The sequence below is a fragment of the Pelobates fuscus genome, chromosome 6 (genome assembly GCF_036172605.1).
Source record: "Pelobates fuscus isolate aPelFus1 chromosome 6, aPelFus1.pri, whole genome shotgun sequence".
In the NCBI taxonomy this organism is placed as follows: Eukaryota; Metazoa; Chordata; class Amphibia; order Anura; family Pelobatidae; genus Pelobates; species Pelobates fuscus.
Window position 1 is genome coordinate 296,880,440 of NC_086322.1, and position 25,444 is coordinate 296,905,883.

Here is a 25,444-nt window from a genome sequence, read left to right on the forward strand (position 1 = left end):
CCCTCTACTTCCACTTCTCCCCCTCTCCCCATTGTACCCCTCTACTTCCATCTCTCCCCATTGTACCCTCTCCTCCTTCACTTCTCCCCCTCCCCTTCTATTCTCTCCCCTAGTGTCTTCCCTCCTTCTCTCTCTTCTTCAGGTTTACCCTCTGTGTCAATCACAATCTCCCCTCTTCCCCCCCCCCTTTTTCCTGAACCCCCTCAATTCGTGCCCTCTCCTCCCTCTGTATTCCTCTCATTCTGAGTATTAGTCTCTCAACCGTTTAATGTTCATCCTCCCCTCCTCCCTCTGGTTTTCTCATTCTGTCCATCCCTCCCTCTGCCTCCTCCCCGCCCCCCCCCCCCCCCCCCCCGATCCCGGTACCGCATTGCTGTGTTGCAGGGGTGACTGCATTGCGCTGGGGCCGTCAATAGGTGGACCCCTCCCGGAGAAATAAAACAGCCTGTGTGGGTACCGGCAGCCCCTGCTGTCTGAGAACCCAGCTACCAGGTAAGAGCTCCCTGCCTTCTCCCCCATGCCCACACCGCCCTAATGGGGGCAATTCACCTGGTGCCCCTGTCCTTCCCATATACCCTCTGCTGTTACCATGTACCCCCTGTCCTTCCCACGTACCCCCTGCTGTCACCATGTACCCCTGCTGTCACCATGTACCCCCGAACCTTCCCATGTACCCCCTGCTGTAACCATGTACCCCTGCCCTTCCCCTGCTGTTAACATGTACCCCCTGCTGTTAGCATGTACCCCCTTGCTGTCACCATGTACCCCCTGCCCTTCCCATGTACCCCCTGCTGTAACCATGTACCCCTGCCCTTCCCCTGCTGTTAACATGTACCCCCTGCTTTTAGCATGTACCCCCTGCTGTAACCATGTACCCCTGCCCTTCCCATGTACACCCTGCTGTTAACATGTACCCCCTGCTGTTACCATGTACTCCCTGATGTAACCATGTCCACCCTGCTGTAACCATGTAACCCCTGCCCTTACATGTACCCCTGCTGTCACCATGTACCCCCTATCTTACTATGTACCCCCTAATGTTACCATATAATACACCCAGCCCTTACATATACCCCCTGCTGTTACCGTATACCACCTGCCCTTCTTATGTACCCCATGCCCTAATCATGTATGCCCTGCCAAGCCTGTATCACCCTTAGCTAACTCAGCTCCCTCCTGCCAAGCCTGCAGCTATCACCCCCAGTCGGCCCTGCAGCTACTCCCCCCAGTCAGCCCTGCTCCCTGCAGCTATCACCTTCAGCCCTATTCCACCTGTAGCTATCCCCCCCAGTCAGCCCTGCTCCCTCTGCAGCTACCCCCCCCCCAGTCAGCCTTGCTCCACCTGTAGCTATCCCCCCAGTCAGCCCTGCTCCCTCTGCAGCTATCCCCCCCCCCAGTCAGCCTTGCTCCACCTGCAGCTATCCCCCTAGTCAGCCACGCTCCCCCCTGCAGCTATCACCCTCAGCCATGCTCCCCCCTGCACCTATCACCCTCAGCCCTGCTCCCTCTGCAGCTATCACCCTCAGCCATGCTCCCCCCTGCAGCTATCACCCTCAGCCCTGCTCCCTCTGCAGCTATCACCCTCAGCCATGCTCCCCCCTGCAGCTATCACCCTCAGCCCTGCTCCCTCAGCAGCTATCACCCTCAGCCCTGCAGCTATCACCCCCAGTCAGTCCTGCAGCATCACTTAGTGACAGCAATAGTTTCCTGCGCAACAGCTACACAGTGATGTTTATACAATGCATTTGCAACAACACCCCCCTCCCACCCAAAAAATTGAGCAGGGAGATTTAAGCTGGAGGGGCGAGTGGTTGTGGGGCGAGGGGTAGAGGATTGTTTTTACCTGCAGTGTGAATTTTAGTCTTTGCTCTCTCTGTTTGTATGTGATTATCTGTTGTGTTATCTCAGCTTCAAGGCTGGAAGGAAGGGGGTGGGGGGGTAAGGGGGGGCGAAGGGATTGTATCCCCAAAAATACTTCACAAAGCCACAGAAAGACAGGCAACAAACAGACAGACAGACAAATACAGCACAAGCACAGACAGACAGGCAGGCAGACATATACGACAATAAGCAAAACACAGACAAGCGGACCGACGGATAAACAGAACACCAGCAGACAAACAGATAAATATAGAATCAGGGAATGAAGAGAGAGGAGATACTGAGACAGATAGCTACAGGATAAGACGACAGACAAACAGCTCTGTATACAGCACAAGGGACACACAAACAGACTGGTAAAGACAGCTAAACGTAGGAGGGAATGGACAGACAGACAAAGACAGAACCAGGGGACAGACAGACATTACGACGTGAAGATAGCTGGGTATACATTTAAATACATACGATATAGATAGACATACAAAGGTAGGCTATATACAGGACCGGGGTATATAGAGACACACAGCTATATACAGGAACTGGGTATATAGAGACACACAGCTATATACAGGACCAGGGTATACAGAGACACACAGCTATATACAGGACCAGGGTAAATAGAGACACAAAGCTATATACAGGACCAGGGTATATAGAGACACAGCTATATACAGGACCGGGGTATATAGAGACACACAGCTATATACAGGACCAGGGTATATAGAGACACACAGCTATATACAGGACCAGGGTATATAGAGACACAGCTATATACAGGACCAGGCTATATAGAGACACACAGCTATATACAGGAACAGGGTATATAGAGACACAGCTATATACAGGACCGGGGTATATAGAGAAACACAGCTATATACAGGACCGAGGTATATAGAGACACACAGCTATATACAGGACCGGGGTATATAGAGACACAGCTATATACAGGACCGGGGTATATAGGGACATACAGCTATATACAGGGCCAGGGTATATAGAGGCACACAGCTATATACAGGACCAGGGTATATTGAGACACACAGCTATATACATGACCAGGGTATATAAAGACACAAAGCTATATACAGGACCAGGGTATATAGAGACACAGCTATATACAGGACCGGGGTATATAGAGAAACACAGCTATATACAGAACCCAGGTATATAGAGACACACAGCTATATACAGGACCAGGGTATATAGAGACACACAGCTATATACAGGACCGGGGTATATAGAGACACACAGCTATATACAGGACCAGGGTATATAGAGACACACAGCTATATACAGGACCAGGGTACATAGAGACACACAGCTATATACAGGACCGGGGTATATCGAGACACACAGCTATATACAGGACCGGGGTATATCGAGACACACAGCTATATACAGGACCAGGGTATATAGAGACACACAGCTATATACAGGACCAGGGTACATAGAGACACACAGCTATATACAGGACCTGGGTATATACAGACATACAGCTATATACAGGACCTGGTTATATGGAGACACACAGCTATATACAGGAACGGGGTATATAGAGACACACATCTATATACAGGACCAGGATATACACACAGCTATATACAGGACCAGGGTATATAGAGACACAGCTATATACAGGACCGGGGTATATAGAGAAACACAGCTATATACAGGACCGGGGCATATTGAGACACAGCTATATACAGGACCGAGGTATATAGAGACACACAGCTATATACAGGACCGGGGCATATAGAGACACAGCTATATACAGGACCGGGCTATATAGAGACACACAGCTATATACAGGACCGGGGTATATAGAGACACAGCTATATACAGGACCGGGGTATATAGAGAAACACAGCTACATACAGAACCAGGGTATATAGAGACACACAGCTATATACAGGAGCAGTGTATATAGAGACACACCGCTATATACAGGACCAGGATATATAGAGACACACAGCTATATACAGGACCAGGCTAGATAGAGACACAGCTATATACAGGACCGGGGTATATAGAGAAACGCAGCTATATACAGGACCGAGGTATATAGAGACACACAGCTATATACAGGACCAGGGTATATAGAGAAACACAGCTATATACAGGACCAAGGTATATAGAGACACACAGCTATATACAGGACCAGGATATATAGAGACACACAGCTATATACAGGACCAGGATATATAGAGACACACAGCTATATACAGGACCAGGGTATATAGAGACACAGCTATATACAGGACTGGGGTATATAGAGACACACAGCTATATACAGGACCGAGATATATAGAGACACAGCTATATACGGGACCAGGGTATATAGAGACACACAGCTATACACAGGACCAGGGTATATAGAGACACACAGCTATATACAGGACCAGGGTATATAGAGACACAGCTATATACAGGACCAGGGTATATAGAGACACACAGCTATATACAGGACCAGGGTATATAGAGACACACAGCTATATACAGGACCAGGGTATATAGAGGCTCACAGCTATATACAGGACCAGGGTATATCGAGACACACAGCTATATACAGGACCAGGGTATACCGAGACACACAGCTAAATACAGGACCGGGGTATATAGAGACACACAGCTATATACAGGACCAGGGTATATAGAGACACACAGCTATATACAGGACCAGGGTATATAGAGACACACAGCTATATACAGGACCAGGGTAAATGGAGACACACAGCTATATACAGGACCAGGCTATATAGATACACACAGCTATATACAGGACCAGGGTATATAGTGACACACAGCTATATACAGGACCGGGGTATATAGAGACACACAGCTATATACAGGACCGGGGTATATAGAGACACACAGCTATATACAGGACCAGGGTATATAGAGACACACAGCTATATACAGGACCAGGGTACATAGAGACACAGCTATATACAGGACCGGGGTATATAGAGAAACACAGCTACATACAGAACCAGGGTATATAGAGACACACAGCTATATACAGGAGCAGTGTATATAGAGACACACCGCTATATACAGGACCAGGATATATAGAGACACACAGCTATATACAGGACCAGGCTAGATAGAGACACAGCTATATACAGGTCCGGGGTATATAGAGAAACGCAGCTATATACAGGACCGAGGTATATAGAGACACACAGCTATATACAGGACCAGGGTATATAGAGAAACACAGCTATATACAGGACCAAGGTATATAGAGACACACAGCTATATACAGGACCAGGATATATAGAGACACACAGCTATATACAGGACCGGGGCATATTGAGACACAGCTATATACAGGACCGAGGTATATAGAGACACACAGCTATATACAGGACCGGGGCATATAGAGACACAGCTATATACAGGACCGGGCTATATAGAGACACACAGCTATATACAGGACCGGGGTATATAGAGACACACAGCTATATACAGGACCAGGGTATATAGAGACACAGCTATATACAGGACCGGGGTATATAGAGAAACACAGCTATATACAGGACTGAGGTATATAGTGACACACAGCTATATACAGGACCGGGGTATATAGAGAAACACCGCTTTATACTGGACCAGGATATATAGAGATATACAGGACCAGGGTATATAGAGACACAGCTATATACAGGACCGGGGTATATAGAGAAACACAGCTATATACAGGACCGGGGTATATAGAGACACACAGCTATATACTGTCAGACTCAGTCAGAGTGAGACCAAGGTTTAAACTAAGAGCTGCACCAACGTAGCGATATAAATGGGCATGGTCTACTTATTGCCACATGGAGGACAGACTGACTCGTATAGAGAGGCTGGCACAGACAGACAGATTGGCACAGACAGACAGATTGGCACAGACCGGCTGGCACTGTCCGCTAATAGCAGACAGAGCAAGTAACAGTGGAATCTGTCAGTTTCTGACCTACAGATGGGTTAAAGTGGATATTAAATGACCCAGGGCATATCATATCCCCCTGGATTAGACAGACAGACAGACAGATATGTACTATTTGGGTTTGTGTCCAGGAGACACTTGTTTATACAATGTGCCCCTGATGTGCCATTCGCTTTTCCTCCCATGTACGTTCTCTTCTCTTCGACCATCTGCTGCCATCCTGCCTTTTATAGATGGCATTAGATGTGAACAAGGGCAATAAACACGTATCGAGGCCAGCGGAGCTCGCCATATGGGCTGCACCCATCGCGTATTCACCTGAGCTCAGGGCAGCCCTGGGATTTGAGAACAGTTATTCTTTGACAGTGAAAAAGACTTAACACAGAGTAACGCAGCGTTCGACCACACTGGCAATGATATGGTTAAACATAATAAATTAACCCTACATATGAGGGCCTCCATTTAATATTTTTTTTTAATAAGCTCGCCTAATGAGTTCACATTTTTTGCTAAACTTCTTAAATGATATAGTATTTAGCAAAATATTTGACAGTTTGAATTTTTTGTTGTATTGATTTTATTTATATATGATTTTTTTTTTATATTTTAATATTTTGAAAAATGAAAAGAAATCATAAAAAAAGAATAATAATCCAGAAACAGTCAAGCGGAGGCCCCTGCGTCCCCAAAATATCTGTGTAACTACAGAATAGCACAGTTATTAACTAAAGTGAGAATTTAAAACTTAAGGACCGAGTAGTCGAACTGGAAGCAGTTCTTTTCCAATTTTGGCTATTTTGACCTTAAATTAAAAAAAATTTGCTTTGAATTCACATTCAGTTCTAACTTTAGGGAATACATCCTTAAGTGAAATTGGGGTGTGCAGATTCTTTGAGACCCACAGAGTTCTTCTGATCGTTAGATCAGAACCGACGATTCCCTCCCTGCAGACAAGCGCCGTTTCATTGGTATCAGATTATCTGAAAGAAAGAAGTGATGTCATTTCTAAATATAACGCAGCACAGCTCTGACAGGAGAGCAGTGGCACTATACCAGGCATAGGCAACCTTCGGCTCTGCAGATGTTTTGGACTACACCTCCCATGATGCTTTGCCAGCATTATGTGTGTAAGAGCATTATGGGGGATGTAGTCCACAACATCTGGAGAAGTGAAGGCTGCCTATCCCTGCACTATACCAACATGGATATTGATCATGAGAACGCTCCTAACATGTTCCTATCTGCTCAGCCCCTGGTAAAATCATTTTCAAAAGCTTGGTTTTCTACTGTTTTCACTCCATAGACCTTCCAGCAGTACAAGGATGAACGCAGTCACATGACTTGCGTTATCACGCCATAAATTAGTAATTTTTCCCGGGGAGGATTTTGACAGATTACACTCCCCACGATGCCTCGTCTTGCCAACATAGAAGTAACCTGCGCACTACCCCAAACCAGCATGCAGGTTGAATTAACAGGAGGTTATAAGTATAACTCCAGTTCAGAGGGGGAACTAATGTGGGCCCTGGTGCGAGAAATTATTTTGGGCCCCCTCTAGCGCAAGAGTGGCCAAAAGATAGATTCCCATCGTCGTACAACTCCGACAATGCTTTGCCGCCAGAGGTCTACCATTCTCCCATCCTTGCAGGGTTGTATTTATGAGCAGTGTTTGTGCGTTTGAATGTAGGCATGTTTTTGTATAGAGTATGTGTGTGCGCATGTGGGAGTGTATTTGTATGTGGTAAGGTATACTTGTGTGTTGTGTTTATGTTTGTATGCAGGGGTGTGCTTGTATGTAGTGTTGGTTTCTTAAATACATGTTAGCTTTTGTGTGTAGAATTGGTGTTTTAATGAACAGGTGTTTGTATCTAATTTTAGCATTTTAACACAGGAATGTGTTTATATGTAAGGTTTGTGTTTGATAGCAGAGGTGTGTTTGTATGTAAGGTTTGTGTTTGATAGCAGAGGTGTGTTTGTATGTAGTGTTGGCTTTTAAATGTGGGTGTACAATTGTGTGTAGTATTGGTGTTTGAATGAAGGGGTTTGTTTGTATATAATTTTAGCGTTTGAATGCAGGGTGTGTTTGTATGTAATATTTGTGTTTGACTGCAGGGGTGTGTGTGCATGCTATGTTGGTGTTTGATTGCTGGGATGTATGCACATACACACATACACTGCCACATACATACTTACATAGATTGACATACATATTAACACACTGACACACACACACACATTTAGATTCACACTGACACTTACACACACACACACACACACTGACACACAGATTGACACATAAAATCAAACTCAGATAATAAGACTGACACTTTCACACTAAAACACACATACACACACTGACACACAGATACACAAATACTGACACATAGATACACACAGACTGCCATATACACACACACACACACACACACACAATGACACACAGATACACACATTGACACATACAATCTAACTCAGATAATAAGACTGACACTGACACACTGACACACAGATACACACACTGACACACAGATACACACAGACTGCCAATACACACACACAGACACTGACACACATACAAGTGGAAAGTTGTATATTTGCAGTCACGCGATGGGCCCGCCTGCACTGTTGGTAGTTCCACCCCTGCTCCAAAGGCCATTAAAGTGTTAGCTCAGATGCCATGTTAAAACAAAACCTCTTAGCTGAGCCCTACACTAACAATTCACATTACATCTTTGATCTAGGTGAGACAGAGAGGGGTATTTTTGTTTGGGAGGTGGGGGGGGGGGAGTGGGGTCTATGTATTTGGCAGAACTGTGTCTATTCATTGGGCATGCAATTCATCCCTATTCTGCAGGCTTATTATAATACATGGTGGGAGCTCTCCTGAATACGGAGGTTTTAGGGTTCATTCATTGCAAAGTGTGAAATGATTCATTACAAATTCTAAGCTAGAACAGCCTCATTGTAAAAATCCTCCAAAACGCTCATTTTACTCTACAATTCCTTATTGAGTAATAATAAAACCCTTAATTATATGGCACATATTGATTAATGCTTTTTATGTGGGTGGTATGGCGATATTTCCCACGCCTTCTTGAAATAAATGAATATTATATATTGCCTGTTCAGCATGATTGGGTAACCCAGGGTTCTACCACTCTGTTAGAGCAGAGTCAGAGATGAGTTGGATCTTGGCTGCCCTGTCTCATGTTACAGCCCCGGTATGTTGGGCAGTTGGTTGAGAAGTTGAAAGTGACTTTTTTTTGCCTTTCCCACAGATCTCTACCCCCAAAGACTGCAGAATGGGGAAGGAGAAGATACACATCAATATTGTCGTCATCGGACATGTCGACTCTGGAAAGTCCACCACCACCGGGCACCTCATCTACAAATGTGGTGGTATCGACAAGAGGACAATAGAGAAATTTGAGAAGGAGGCAGCCGAGGTAAAATTGCGTGAAACGTGTAATTACTCGGAAATGAATAATCGCTGGGAATTCCATATCAAATGGACTGTAACGGGTTCTGTCTTGCCACATCTCCCCATGTAGACTGTTCTCTGGCCAATCCATTCTAAGACTTCTAAAATAGTCCATTTCAGTAGATAAAAAGAACATGGTTATTGTTTATCAGACTTATGGAGAAATTCAGACCCCACACCAGTATACTATAACCACTACAAACCTTCTATCCAGTATACTATAACCACTACAGACCCCATGTCAGTATACTATAACCACTACAAACCTTCTATCAGTATACTATAACCACTACAGACCCCATGTCAGTATACTATAACCACTACAAACCTTCTATCCAGTATACTATAACCACTACAGACCCCATGTCAGTATACTATAACCACTACAAACCTTCTATCAGTATACTATAACCACTACAGACCCCATGTCAGTATACTATAACCACTACAAACCTTCTATCAGTATACTATAACCACTACAGACCCCATGTCAGTATATTATAACCACTACAAACCTTCTGTCAGTATACTATAACTACTACAGACCCCATGTCAGTATACTATAACCACTACAAACCTTCTACCAGTATACTATAACCACTACAAACCCTCTATCAGTATACTATAACCACTACAAACCTTCTATCCAGTATACTATAACCACTACAGACCCCATGTCAGTATACTATAACCACTACAAACCTTCTATCCAGTATACTATAACCACTACAGACCCCATGTCAGTATACTATAACCACTACAAACCTTCTATCAGTATACTATAACCACTACAGACCCCATGTCAGTATATTATAACCACTACAAACCTTCTGTCAGTATACTATAACTACTACAGACCCCATGTCAGTATACTATAACCACTACAAACCTTCTACCAGTATACTATAACCACTACAAACCCTCTATCAGTATACTATAACCACCACAGACCCTATACCTGTATACTATAACCACTACAAACCTTCTATCAGTATACTATAACCACAATAGACCTTTTAGCAGTATAGTATAACCACTAGAGACCCCATACCAGCATACTGTAACCACTACAGACCCTGTACCTGTATACTATAACCACTACAGACCCCATATCAGTATACTATAACCACTACAGACCCCATACCAGCATACTATAACCACTACAAACCCTGTACCTGTATACTATAACCACTACAGACCTCATACCAGTATACTATAACCACTACACACCCTGTACCTGTATACTATAACCACTACAGACCCTGTACCTGTATACTATAACTTCTACAAACCTTCTACCAGTATACTATAACCACTACAAACCCTCTATCAGTATACTATAACCACCACAGACCCTATACCTGTATACTATAACCACTACAAACCTTCTATCAGTATACTATAACCACAATAGACCTTTTAGCAGTATAGTATAACCACTAGAGACCCCATACCAGCATACTGTAACCACTACAGACCCTGTACCTGTATACTATAACCACTACAGACCCCATATCAGTATACTATAACCACTACAGACCCCATACCAGCATACTATAACCACTACACACCCTGTACCTGAATACTATAACCACTACAGACCCTGTACCTGTATACTATAACTTCTACAAACCTTCTATCAGTATACTATAACCACAATAGACCTTTTATCAGTATAGTATAATCACTACTAACCCCATACCAGTATACTATAACCACTACAGACCCCATACCAGAATACTGTAACCACTACAGACCCTGTACCTGTATACTATAACCACTACAGACCCCATACCAGTATACTATAACCACTACAGACCCCATACCAGCATACTATAACCACTACAAACCCTGTACCTGTATACTATAACCACTACAGACCTCATACCAGTATACTATAACCACTACACACCCTATACCAGCATACTATAACCACTACACACCCTATTCCTGTATACTATAACCACTACAAACCTTCTACCAGTATACTATAACCACTACAAACCCTCTATCAGTATACTATAACCACTACAGACCCTATACCTGTATACTATAACCACTACAAACCTTCTATCAGTATACTATAACCACTACAGACCCCATACCAGCATACTATAACCACTACAAACCCTGTACCTGTATACTATAACCACTACAGACCCCATACCATACCTGTATACTATAACCACTACAGACCCCATACCAGTATACTATAACCACTACAGACCCCATACCAGCATACTATAACCACTACAAAGCCTGTACCTGTATACTATAACCACTACAGACCTCATACCAGTATACTATAACCACTACACACCCTATACCAGCATACTATAACCACTACAGACCCTGTACCTGTATACTATAACTACTACAAACCTTCTACCAGTATACTATAACCACTACAAACCCTCTATCAGTATACTATAACCACTACAGACCCTATACCTGTATACTATAACGACTACAAACCTTCTATCAGTATACTATAACCACAAAAGACCTTTTATCAGTATAGTATAACCACTACAGACCCCATACCAGCATACTGTAACCACTAGAGACCCCATACCAGTATACTATAACCACTACAGACCCCATACCAGAATACTGTAACCACTACAGACCCTGTACCTGTATACTATAACCACTACAGACCCCATACCAGTATACTATAACCACTACAGCATACCAGCATACTATAATCACTACAAACCTTCTACCAGTATACTATAACCACTACAAACCCTCTATCAGTATACTATAACCACTACAGACCCTATACCTGTATACTATAACCACTACAAACCTTCTATCAGTATACTATAACCACTACAGACCCCATACCAGCATACTGTAACTACTAGAGACCCCATACCAGTATACTATAACCACTGCAGACCCCATACCAGCATACTGTAACCACTACAGACCCTGTACCTGTATACTATAACCACTAGAGACCCCATACCAGTATACTATAACCACTACAGACCCCATACCAGCATACTATAACCACTACAGACCCTGTACCTGTATACTATAACCACTACAGACCCCATACCAGCATAATGTAACCACTACAGACCCTGTACCTGTATACTATAACCACTACAGACCCCATACCAGCATACTATAACCACTACAGACCCTATACCAGCATACTATAACCACTACAGACCCCATACTTGCATACTATAACCACTACAGACCCTGTACCTGTATACTGTAACCACTACAGACCCCATACTTGCATGCTATAACCACTACAGACCCTGTACCTGCATGCTATAACCACTACAGACCCTGTACCTGTATACTATAACCACTACAGACCCCATACCGGTATACTATAACCACTACAGACCCCATACCAGTATACTATAACCACTACAGACCCCATACTTGCATACTATAACCACTACAAACCCTGTACCTGTATGCTGTAACCACTACAGACCCCATACCAGTATACTATAACTACTACAGACCCCATACTTGCATACTATAACCACTACAGACCCTGTACCTGTATACTGTAACCACTACAGACCCCATACTTGCATGCTATAACCACTACAGACCCCATACTTGCATGCTATAACCACTACAGACCCTGTACCTGTATAATGTAACCACTACAGACCCTGTACCTGTATACTATAACCACTACAGACCCTGTACCTGTATACTATAACCACTACAGACCCCATACCAGTATACTATAACCACTACAGATCCCATACTTGCATGCTATAACCACTACAGACCCCATACCAGCATACTATAACCACTACAGACCCTGTACCTGTATACTGTAACCACTACAGACCCCATACTTGCATGCTATAACCACTACAGACCCCATACTTGCATGCTATAACCACTACAGACCCCATACTTGCATGCTATAACCACTACAGACCCTGTACCTGTATAATGTAACCACTACAGACCCTGTACCTGTATACTATAACCACTACAGACCCTGTACCTGTATACTATAACCACTACAGACCCCATACCAGTATACTATAACCACTACAGATCCCATACTTGCATGCTATAACCACTACAGACCCCATACCAGTATACTATAACCACTACAGACCCTGTACCTGTATACTATAACCACTACAGACCCTGTACCTGTATACTATAACCACTACAGACCCCATACCAGTATACTATAACCACTACAGATCCCATACTTGCATGCTATAACCACTACAGACCCCATACCAGCATACTATAACCACTACAGACCCTGTACCTGTATACTGTAACCACTACAGACCCCATACTTGCATGCTATAACCACTACAGACCCCATACTTGCATGCTATAACCACTACAGACCCCATACTTGCATGCTATAACCAATACAGACCCCATACTAATATATTAACACCAATATGTGCCTCATACCACTATCACCATTTGTTGTCTTGTTTATGTCCATCATATAGATGCGTTAAAAAATGTTCAAGAAAACACGGTACCCGTAGGGGGGCGATATAGTGTGTGGAGCCAGAGATTGCAAGGTCATTATTTCACCATGTTTTTCACACACACTCTCTCTTCCTCGTATTGTTGGACGGTGTATGAAAAGGTCTGCCTTTGAATATGTAGAATTATCAGTGAAGGTTCTACTTAATGAATAAAAGGATTTGAGTCCTTGAGAACATGCGTGCTACACGTGTGGTCAGTGCTTTTCATGCACAACCCTTCAGCAAAATGTGGTGGGTCTGGCTACCCAAGCGGTGAGGCGGGGGTGTGGGGTGATAGTGCCAGATGTACTGAACTGGTACCTGGGACACCATCAGAATTTTTTCACCCTAAAGTGTGACCCAGGCCAAACTAGCTGAGATGGAAACACGTGACCTGGAGAATTTTTCTGAATTGACCATTTTGGACTAAAACATAAAATTGACTTTGAATCCTTGGCAGTGCACAGTTTACTGGGTAACCCTGTCAGTGTGTGATAATCCTACAGGACAGACTTGCAGTGATGGTGTCTAGCAGCTGAGAGCCGAGGCCTCAAAGACTGCTCCCTCTGCCAGGATGTAATGAGAGCCTCCATTTTCTTTGAGCACTCAGAGGGCACGCTGTCCGCTCGGCACCACAAGACTTCGAAATGGAGCTCGGCACGAGGGCGGGGGGAGCCCAGCACAGGGCATTATTTAACCCATTGTTGATCACACTGATGGGAAAACATGTCCTATAATTAACAGCAAAACGAATGTGAAATTCAAGGGAACTGGTTTAACTGATTTCACTGCCGGATTAGTCCCAAAATGATTTATTTAAAAAATCAGATTTAATTATGCAGTAAATATTCTCATTAAACCACTTGGTTGCTGGCATAAAATAAATATAAACTAGATGCTGTCCTGCTTTGGCACCCAAACTGTTAAATAGCTGTATTTAGCTTACAATGCCTTGTACAAAATTTAATAATTTGTTGTGATTAAATATGAACCAATAGGGATTATTCACTAAATCATGAATTATGAAGACTTTATGAGTGAATTGCCAATTGTAGACCGAAATAGTTTAATTTGAAAAACTCTCCAATTTGACGTCATTTTCCAGCCTGGGTTTATTGTGTTTAAATTTGAAATCGAAATTCCCTCAGTGTTTATTGCAGAGACAGAGCACTCGAGCGGCACTGACTCATGTACCTGTTTTTTTTTTTGACAGATGGGGAAGGGATCCTTTAAGTACGCGTGGGTTCTGGATAAGTTAAAGGCAGAGCGGGAGAGAGGAATCACAATCGATATCTCTTTGTGGAAGTTTGAGACGACCAAATATTACATCACAATCATCGACGCCCCAGGACATCGCGACTTCATTAAGAACATGATCACGGGGACCTCACAGGTGCCAAACACAGGATTTATGGCTGTGCATGTTACCTAGATAATCCGAAACGTTGCTCATATGGCACTCTTCATTGCAAAATATTCTGTGTTTACTCCGTGATGAATGTCTAAGTGAGTGAGAGGCAGTACTCGATACAGGCTACAGGATTCCTGTCTGTAAATTTTCACTAGTTAGGCCGTTTAGGGCGAGGGTTGAAGCATGTTTTATCTTCTCGGGAAAGATTTTAAAATTCTTAGCAGAATGGTCGTTTTTTGGGGTCCCTTGTCATAGATCCAGTGTCTGTTACCTAGTGTGAGCTTAGCACAATATCTGATCATTTTGTAGAATAGTTTTTTAAGGTTATTTATTATAATTACTGGTATTTATATAGCGCCAGCATAGTCCGTAGCGCTTTACAATATTATCAAAGGAGGAGATTTAACAATAAATGAGACAATTACAAAAACTTACAGGAACAATAGCTTAAACAGGGCCCTGCTCAAACGAGGTGGGCCGTAAAACACAAAAGGACAGGAGGTAGCAATCAAACAAGGTGGGAGTGAAGCAGAGCTGGAGGAGAGAATAGAGTGCTGCCCTTTAGGAGAGAGCAAGAGACAGGTATGTGAGGTAGAGGTTACTCTGGGAGGTCATACGCTTTCCTAAAGAGATGTGTTTGGAGGCACTTTTTAAATGATTGAAGACTAGGAGAGAGCTTGCTGGTTGTAGGCAGGCTATTCCAAAGGAAAGGTGCCACCCGTGAGAAGTCCTGCAAGTGCGAGTTGGCCGTACCGGTGCGAGCAGCGGACAGGAGAAGGTCACAGGCAGAGCGGAGAGACCGAGAAGGGGCATACCTATGGATAAGGGAAGAGATATAAGAGGGGCTAGAATTGGTCAGTGCTTTATAGGTGCGATTTAGTACTTTGAATTGACTCCTATAGAATGCAGGAAGCCAATGTAAGGACTGACAGAGGGGAGAGGTGTGAGAGGAGCAACAGGAGAGGAAAATCAGTCTGGCGGCAGCATTTATTGTTTATAATTAATATGTGTAAAACTAAATAATGTATATTTGGGGGTCTTCAGAACTCTTCCTTAGGCCCAAATTAGAAATAAAAAGTCCTCCTTGCCTTGATTCTGTGTTTGTATTTGTCCTTATGTAATTTGTCGAGATCCGTCTTCCTGTTGTATGAAAGACATGTCTATAAGATAAACTCTCATACACATTGTCTCCACTCCCCCTCCAGGCAGACTGTGCGGTGTTGATTGTGGCTGCCGGGGTGGGTGAATTTGAAGCCGGTATCTCGAAGAATGGGCAGACTCGTGAGCACGCCCTACTGGCCTACACCTTGGGAGTAAAACAGCTGATAGTGGGCATCAATAAAATGGACTCCACCGAGCCGCCGTACAGCGAGAAACGCTACGATGAAATTGTGAAAGAAGTTAGCGCCTACATCAAGAAGATCGGCTACAACCCTTCCACTGTTCCATTTGTGCCAATCTCTGGCTGGCATGGAGACAACATGCTCGAACCATCTCCCAATGTAAGTGGGAAATCAGGTCGGTAACAATAGATGTGGACTTGAAATTATCTGCCATTGACAAGACATAGTTTTAGCAAGAAAAAACTAAGCATGTAAAATCATCGATTTCATTGTTAATTCTCCACACGTCCCCCTTAACCAAATTAACTCCTAGGTTAGCTTCTTGGTGAGTGATGCACTTACATGTTGTGGAGCCAAGTTAATGCATTAAAGCAAAATTAAAGATCTATATATATATATTTCATTGTTAGCTGCTTCAATAACGGCTTGACATATTCAGTAACTGTGATGTGACTATAAGACCTAGCATGCATTAGGCCTCATCCCGAGCATGCATTTGGCCGCTCGACTCTCTTCCTGATTGGCTGGTATTTTTCATCTGCACAACAGCCATCTCACTCACACTAAAGGAACAATGAGGGGCAATCTGCTAACTCTACCTAAATAGCACTTCAAGGGGCACTAACTACCAGAACCTATAAAAAGGCAGTGTTCACGTAAACAGATAATTCTGAGAACCGGCAAAAGACCCAAAAAACCTCAATCGTTCAGGTGTCACCTCCATCAATTACATATCAGACTGATCCTAAAGGTCAGTCCAGATCCTATAAATACAAGAGCTATAGCTCATATGCTTATTACATCAAGCTTGCTGTGACAAACTTAATAAAATACAAATAACCAAAATATGTCAGAAAACATACAGGGAATTATACCATCATAATATATTTATAAAGGGTGGGGAAGACAAAATATCTCTCCTGCCTGCAGAATTAACAATATGCAAATCGACATTATTATGCAAATTAACAAGCCTTGCTATTCAGGTAGTTCATACAGCTGTTGCTACAATAGGTGGTGCTGTACAGGCTTCACAGCCAAATCCATCTAGGTGGTAGCAAGCACCAGCAGGACAGGAGAGCACACAAAACATTTAACAAAACAATAAAACAACAATTCACACCCTGCACCTATAATGGGCACAGGGTGACTTAGACATAGGATAGTCTAGGGTCCTACATAAAGTGTCCTTATGAAACTCCAGGTGATGGTGACTACCGTCACAGCTGCTATTCACCGATCTGGTGAGGAGTTCTAGGCTTCCAGCGGTTTAGTCCCAGTCTCACAAAAGGGTTCCCAGATCTCCGGTGACGGAAGCACTCTCAAGTCCCAGGTATCCTCCGATACCTCCTTGCCTCTTCAAGCTTCCATTCAAATAGCTCTCTATTTGGAAGTCTGGTGAGTGAGCAATACCTGCTTAAAGATTCACCAGACCTTGGCGGAGTCCCAGTTAGAGTAACAGTTCCAGAGTGTTTCAGGGTATCTCCTGGTCCAGCATTCAATGTGTGAAACAGGCCAAGGTGATCTCCAGAGGTACTCAAGTCCAGCTGGGAAGCACAGTAAGCTTCAGGGGCCCTCATACCCCTGCCCACAGTAACCCATGCCCAAAGTCTGTGTGTAGGAGGCTGGCCTTCAAGCCTCTACAAAGGTCCATGGCACGGGAGCTTCAATCTATCTCTATGAGGACATGCAATGCATCTCTATAAGCAGATACTGATTGGCGCAGAGCAAGAACTGCTGCTCATGTACACTAACCACCCCAGTACTTCTGTAAGAATGTTCTTAGCCAGGGTAGGAGCAGCGACAGTGGCAATACTACAGGGAACTAAAGCTAATTAAACCTTATTTATTTAATTATGTGGGGGGGGGGGGGGAGTGTTAACCTGAATATTGGAGAAAACACTACAGCTTTAGAAATACATGTATACAGAGTGTTCCGTTAAATTTATGATATTTTAAGGTTAGGGAATAAGTAGGGCTTGCTTCTTCATACACTCCTGCAAGTGTGCACTCTTGTGCGTATAAATGAAAGAACCCGACAGAAGGATTTTGTCCTAGAAAGCACTTTACCGGAGTTAAACGTTCCACAACCCCCTTCTTTAATCTTCATTTAGATGTGTGTGCCCCTGACTCATCAGAAAGACTCTGGCAGGTCCAGGACATTCCTTGCTCATCAGATCCCATAAAGTCAGTTATAAAAAGACAGAGGCTCGGTGCCAGCAGGACCTTTCTGGAATTCAGGCCCCCCCAGACAACCAAACATGGGCTTTATTTCTGCCTCCTCTCAATGGGTTTTAATAGATTCTTACTTCATAAGAGGCCGCAATGTCGGTATATTCCTGGAAACCGGTGGGGTATGAGTTGTTTGATTCATACTTTTTGTGATGCATGATCAGAGTTTTAACTCAAAATAAACCATTAACGTCTATATAGTGCATTGCAGTACAGGGTCCACCTCTCGATATATAATCTGTATATAATGATACTTTATAATACAGCTATGTATATGGTGATTATAATATATGTCCATAACGAAGATCAGGTTATAATGAGTGATACTATCTGTACACCTGTATGTAGGATGTTTATAATATGTGTCTGTATAGTAACGAAGATCGGGTTAGACTGAGTAATACTATCTGTACTCCTGTATATAGGAGAATATTTACCAAACCCTGAAAACCCCTCTCCAGCTCTGCTATAGTGAGCTGTATCCTAGCTTGCACTTGGCCCTTCATATTTCAATTTGCTCCAACTCACAGTTCAGTGAGTAAGGCCCAGCTCGGGGAGACTCTCAATTTTACGTAGTAAATCATTCTCTCGTCCCGTAGATGCCGTGGTTTAAAGGATGGAAGGTGGAGAGGAAAGAAGGAAATGCTAACGGCGTTTCACTGCTAGAGGCGCTCGATACCATCCTTCCACCAACTCGCCCAACAGACAAACCTCTGCGACTCCCCCTGCAGGATGTCTACAAAATTGGCGGTAAGGTCCACGTGCTGGTTATTTGCAGTTTCTGTAGAACATCTACTTATAGTTCTTATTTATATTGTAGTCATAGTTCATGTTTTCATTTTTGGAGATCAGTTTATCTGTGCCACAATGCCAATGACACAATTTGCACTTCATAAGCGCTTCATGACGGAGTCTTAGATAAATGCTGTGGAATAAATACGTAGATATGGTGATTATGATATTGTAGCTTTTCACAAGTCTGGGTCCGATGGCTGAATTTAGGATTGCTCAATCAAGAATGGAATTTTGTAAACGCAAGCTCTTTTCAGAGTAGAGGGCTGCCGGGGTCTTTTTTGTTTGTTTGTTTCTCACTAAAATGGTGCAAAACTGCTTAAAATAATGTCAAATTGGTTCAAAGAAAAAAAAGAGAGAATTTTCATTTGTTGTATGAAAAAAACCTACAAAAACCATAAACATCATGGGAATACTAGCAGACGCCATAAGACCTGACATATTGATATAACCAAGACAACGTGCACCGGGTAAGCCGTAACTAGACAGACCAGCGGGCCTGGCAATATCTCTAGCCGTGACTTTTAAGGGGGCTGAAGATGCCAGAAATGGCTGGCATGGGGCTGCATGCTGTAGTACCTCCCAATGTCAGATCACTCAGACAAGGTTGGAAACACGTATGAACTAGACTTCAGAAGAGTATGCTTGTGAAATTGAATGAGTCATCTAATATTCTTCATATTCACTTTCTATTTGAGGAATATGATTGCCAACTATAAATTTAGTGTAGAAGATCGCCAGAGTGGTTTTAGCTACTAGGCTAGGAGTTGGAGAGGAAGGGCAATGGATTAGAGGTGAGCTCTCATGAGACACGTAGTTTAGTGATGTTTGAGGTGAGCTATCTTCATGGGACATGTAGTTTAGTGATGTTTGAGGTGAGCTATCTTCATGGGACATGTAGTTTAGTGATGTTTGAGGTGAGCTATCCTTATGGGACATGTAGTTTAGTGATGTTTGAGGTGAGCTATCTTCATGGGACATGTAGTTTAGTGATGTTTGAGGTGAGCTATCTTCATGGGACATGTAGTTTAGTGATGTTTGAGGTGAGCTATCCTTATGGGACATGTAGTTTAGTGATGTTTGAGGTGAGCTATCTTCATGGGACATGTAGTTTAGTGATGTCTGAGATGAGCTATCATGGGACATGTAGTTTAGTGATGTTTGAGGTGAGCTAACATAGCACATGTAGTTTAATGATGTCCGAGATGAGCTAACATGGCGCATGTAGTTTAGTGATGTTTGAGGTGGGCTATCATAGGACATGTAGTTTTGTGATGTTTGAGGTAAGCTATTATAGGACATATAGTGAAGTGATGTTTGAGGTGGGCTATCATAGGACATGTAGGTTAGTGATGTTCAAGGTGACCTATCGTAGGACACGTAGTTTAATAATGTCCGAGGTGAGCTATCATGGGATATGTAGTTTAGGTATGTTCGAGGTGACCTATCGTAGAACACGTAGTTTAATGATGTTTGAGGTGGGCTATCATGGGACATGTAGGTTAGTAATGTTTGAGGTGAGCTATCATGGGGCATGTAGTTTAGGGATGTTCGAGGTGACCTATCGTAGGACACGTAGTTTAATAATGTCCGAGGTGAGCTATCATGGGATATGTAGTTTAGGTATGTTCGAGGTGACCTATCGTAGAACACGTAGTTTAATGATGTTTGAGGTGGGCTATCATGGGACATGTAGTTTAGTGATGTTCAAGGTTGGCTATCATGGGACATGTAGTTTAACAATGTCCGAGGTGGGCCATCATGGGATATGTAGTTTAGGTATGTTCGAGGTGACCTATCGTAGGACACGTAGTTTAATGATGTTTGAGGTGGGCTATCATGGGACATGTAGTTTAGTAATGTTTGAGGTTGGCTATTATGGGATATGTAGTTTAATAATGTCCGAGGTGGGCTTTCATGCAATATGTAGTTTAGGGATGTTCGAGGTGACCTATGGTAGGACATGTAGTTTAATGATGTTTGAGGTGATTCATTATGTGACATGTAGTTTAGTGATATTTGAGGTGGGCTCCCTGGGACATGTAGTTTAGTGATTTTCGAGGTGAGCCGTCGTTGGGCATGTAGTTTAATGATGTTCAAGGTGAACTATTTTGGGACACAGAGTTTAGTGATTTTTCAATGTGAGCCATCTTGGGATATGCATTGAAATTGGACAGTATGTATTGTTGTATTGAAAAAATTACCACATGGTTTGAAAAATATATTTAAAAGACAGTTCCTCAACTATCTAACCTATATTTCATGTTGTTCTCCTTTCTTTTTTTACTTTGCCCTCTTTGTCCTTTAGGAATTGGTACAGTCCCTGTGGGCCGAGTTGAGACTGGCATCCTGAGACCAGGCATGGTGGTAACGTTTGCTCCAGTGAATATCACAACAGAGGTGAAGTCTGTGGAGATGCACCATGAGGCTCTCAGCGAAGCCCTTCCCGGAGACAATGTGGGATTCAATGTCAAGAATGTTTCTGTCAAAGACATCCGCCGAGGCAACGTGTGTGGTGACAGCAAGGCCGACCCACCTCAAGAAGCTGCCCAATTCACCTCACAGGTTAGAAGAAATACTTAAGTAGACTTTATGTGCTAAAACTGACCCTCTTATATATGTTTTATAAACATTTGTTACTGGTTTGTCTCTACTTTGCACTGGTATAAATAGCTTTTTAAATTTTAAACATAAATACCTTTTTTCATCATGAGAGACTAGAGGATCCTCGGCTGCTAGGCTGTGATGTCCTCTTCAGATCTCAACCAGTTCCCATTTTTCAGGCAGTCAGTGAATTATCTCAATTGATATATAATCCTGTACACAAACAGATTCTGATAAACCCAATAACTAAATAACCAATGGCCACTTCTCTTATCCGTTCCCTTTAGGTTATCATCTTAAACCATCCTGGCCAGATCAGTGCAGGTTACTCTCCAGTGATCGATTGCCACACTGCACACATTGCCTGCAAATTTGCAGAGCTAAAGGAAAAGATCGACCGTCGATCCGGGAAGAAACTGGAAGACAATCCAAAGGCCCTAAAATCCGGAGATGCTGCCATCGTAGAGATGATTCCTGGAAAGCCAATGTGTGTAGAAAGCTTCTCACAATACCCACCTCTTGGTAAGCACTTACCTCTTTAGTAGAGGACTTACTGGTTCATCATCTCCCATTAACTATGGCCCACCTTTTAACCATGTATGAACAATAATATTTAAGGCTGTGGTACTATCTTATTCCTCTTACATTAAACTCATCAAAAGACAAGAAGGCTTCCTTTAACAAACCAAAACACATCTAAAGTCAGTAAGTATTATTTCAACGTGTAAATCTCTCTTATTGTCTGTCTAAGATAAGTCGCACCGCAGCCAGTGCTTACTGAGGAGAAGAGCTAGTTAGGTGCAGCATAACAATTATTTTGCATAGTGATACATTTTGGGTTTTTTCTTACTTAACACCTCATAGTAAAAGCTGATTTAGAAAAATGTTCCCACTTCACCGTGGCTATTTTTATCTCAAAGTTCAAGATGTTATTTAATTTGCTGCAGTTGGCTCTTGAGTGAATAAACCACATTGACGACTGGGGTTTCACACCTAAACTTATAGGGATACAACATTTATTAATTTCTAGAGTTGATTGAATCGAAATCTGTAGGGTCAAAACATATTCAGAGGGCCTATTGTAAACTGTAATTTGGACCAAACCATTTACTATGTAAGAAGCTGCATCGTATTGGACCATACCACTTACTTGAAGACAAAATGTAAACATTTGGGGTTGTTTTCTGATGGGGAACATATTTGGTAAAGCATTCACATTTTTAAAACCGTCATCTTAGACTTATAGGTATTTTAGACTTATAGGTGATCTTATTAAAGTCCTAAATTGTGCCCCGTGGAGGAGATGACTTGTCAGCTAGTGGAGTAACAGAGAGAGTGTGGCAGTCTGTAGGGAGCTGATATTTCTTCGATTTATCTCTCACAGGGCGCTTTGCCGTACGGGACATGAGGCAGACGGTGGCCGTGGGCGTCATCAAAAGTGTGGAGAAGAAAAGTGGTGGTGCCGGCAAAGTCACGAAATCTGCACAGAAAGCCCAGAAAGCTAGCAAATGAATCGCAGGCTCCCTGCGTCTGGTGCACAAGCCCTGCCCCACCGAAAGGGTCCGCCGCCTTCCCTTTGAAGTGCACGTCAACCCATCTGCTTGTAAAAGCCTTTACGTTAACGACTGGATGCTCACCATTAAAGTCCAGTGGAAATTCTTTAAGAGGAAAAGCATGCCCCCACTGTGTGACCCATAGTGTCCATTTTACCAATTAAACCGGTACCGCATCTGTCATGTGAGACTGTCGTGGTTTATTTCAAACAGGTCGGGGAGAGTTGTAATCTAATTGTGCCTGTACAGCAATGTTCCACCAAAGTACTTTTTACCAATCAACTTGTTATAAGAAACAGCTTTAGAAAGAAATCTTTATAACATCCACACTCTGTAATTTGCACAGAAACAAAAAGGTATTAAATGTAAAGTTCCAGTATGGTTCTCTGAACAAACCTTTCTAAACTGTATCAATCCTGGAACTCTGACAGCTTTGAGCTTTGAGGGAACGCTAGATTCAAAACTTCAATTCGTCCATCCAGGTTCTGCTAATTTTCAAGATGCAGAAAAATATATTAAAGAGACACTATAGGCACCCACACTGCTTCATCTCATTGAAGTGGTCTTGGTGCAGTAGCCTTTTCATACCATTTCTAAAAGCTCTTGAAAATGTAAGGTTAGGCTAGTAGCATTGGATTTATAAATTCTAAGCCCCGTGTGTATACATATATATTTATATATCATACAAGGTCCAAAGCACTCACTCAGCTACAGTATATGATCATACATTGCGTAAGCCTGCCACAACGTCAATGTACCCCAGGTCCTACTCTAACAACCTAATGCCTGCTCTTATGAGATTAATCCACTTACTTGGAAAACGCTTCCTCCTGGGACTCTCTGCAGGTCAAGGTTAAATCGGACCCTGGAATAAGGCACCTGTGACAAAAATGGGGTACACTGACATTGTGGCAGGCTTATGCAATGTATGATCATATACTGGAACTAAACCCCCATTATTTTTGCAGAGGCAAGGTGTTTTAAAAAAACAACAAAAAACTATTACGTTCTGTGAGGTTTGAAGTTGCTATTTAGTGAAAGAGTGAGTACGCTGGATCTTATAATGTGAGTGCACCCTTATAATGTATGCATGTTCAGGTGAGTGCAGCCCCCTTGGTTTCATATATACATATATATATACACAGAGCTAGAGTCCTGCAGGGGTGCGTTGAGGAAAAAAGCCCTTACTGGACCCTTAACTCAACCCCATACACATGCAGAGTATACCACACACACACACACACACACAGTGAACACAACACACACACAGAGTACACCCCACAAACAGTGCACTCCCACACACACCCAAACAGTACACACCGCACACATAGTGCACCCCCACACACACGGTATGTTCTCACACACAGGACACCCCAACATGCAGTGCACCCTACCACACACAGTACATTCCCCCACACATAGCGCAGCACATCCCCACACAGTACACCCCATATACATACATTATACCACCCCTTTACACACATTATACAGCCTATACACAAACACTACAATCCCTATACATACACACAGACCACCCCCTATACACATGTAAACACACATCTCCTAGACGCACACACACACACAACACAAACCCAATACACAAAGCAGCCGCTAGTTGTGTATCTAGGAGATATAGTTACACAAACTATATCTCTTAGATACACACTCACACAATGCAACTTTAATACATAGACACTTACACAACACACGCACATGA

The 25,444-nt window shown here is 43.0% G+C and overlaps 1 protein-coding gene across 1 annotated transcript; it reads left to right on the forward strand.

The window, feature by feature from the left end:
- Positions 1-358: 358 nt before the first annotated feature.
- Positions 359-23,915, forward strand: EEF1A2 (eukaryotic translation elongation factor 1 alpha 2). The gene is made up of 8 exons (XM_063459554.1): positions 359-492; positions 9,097-9,264; positions 15,006-15,185; positions 16,409-16,705; positions 19,378-19,528; positions 21,879-22,135; positions 22,462-22,696; positions 23,559-23,915. The coding sequence occupies exons 2-8, from the start codon at positions 9,121-9,123 to the stop codon at positions 23,684-23,686; spliced, it is 1,392 nt and encodes a 463-aa protein (XP_063315624.1). The 5' UTR covers positions 359-492; positions 9,097-9,120; the 3' UTR covers positions 23,687-23,915.
- The last annotated feature ends 1,529 nt before the right edge of the window (positions 23,916-25,444 follow it).

Coding starts and splice junctions, on each gene's coding strand:
- EEF1A2 (XM_063459554.1), top strand. CDS start 9,121: ATGGGGAAGGAGAAGATACACATCAATATTGTCGTCATCGGACATGTC. Junction 19,529..21,878: donor GGATGTCTACAAAATTGGCG/GTAAGGTCCACG, acceptor TTTGTCCTTTAG/GAATTGGTACAGTCCCTGTG. Junction 22,697..23,558: donor CTCACAATACCCACCTCTTG/GTAAGCACTTAC, acceptor TATCTCTCACAG/GGCGCTTTGCCGTACGGGAC.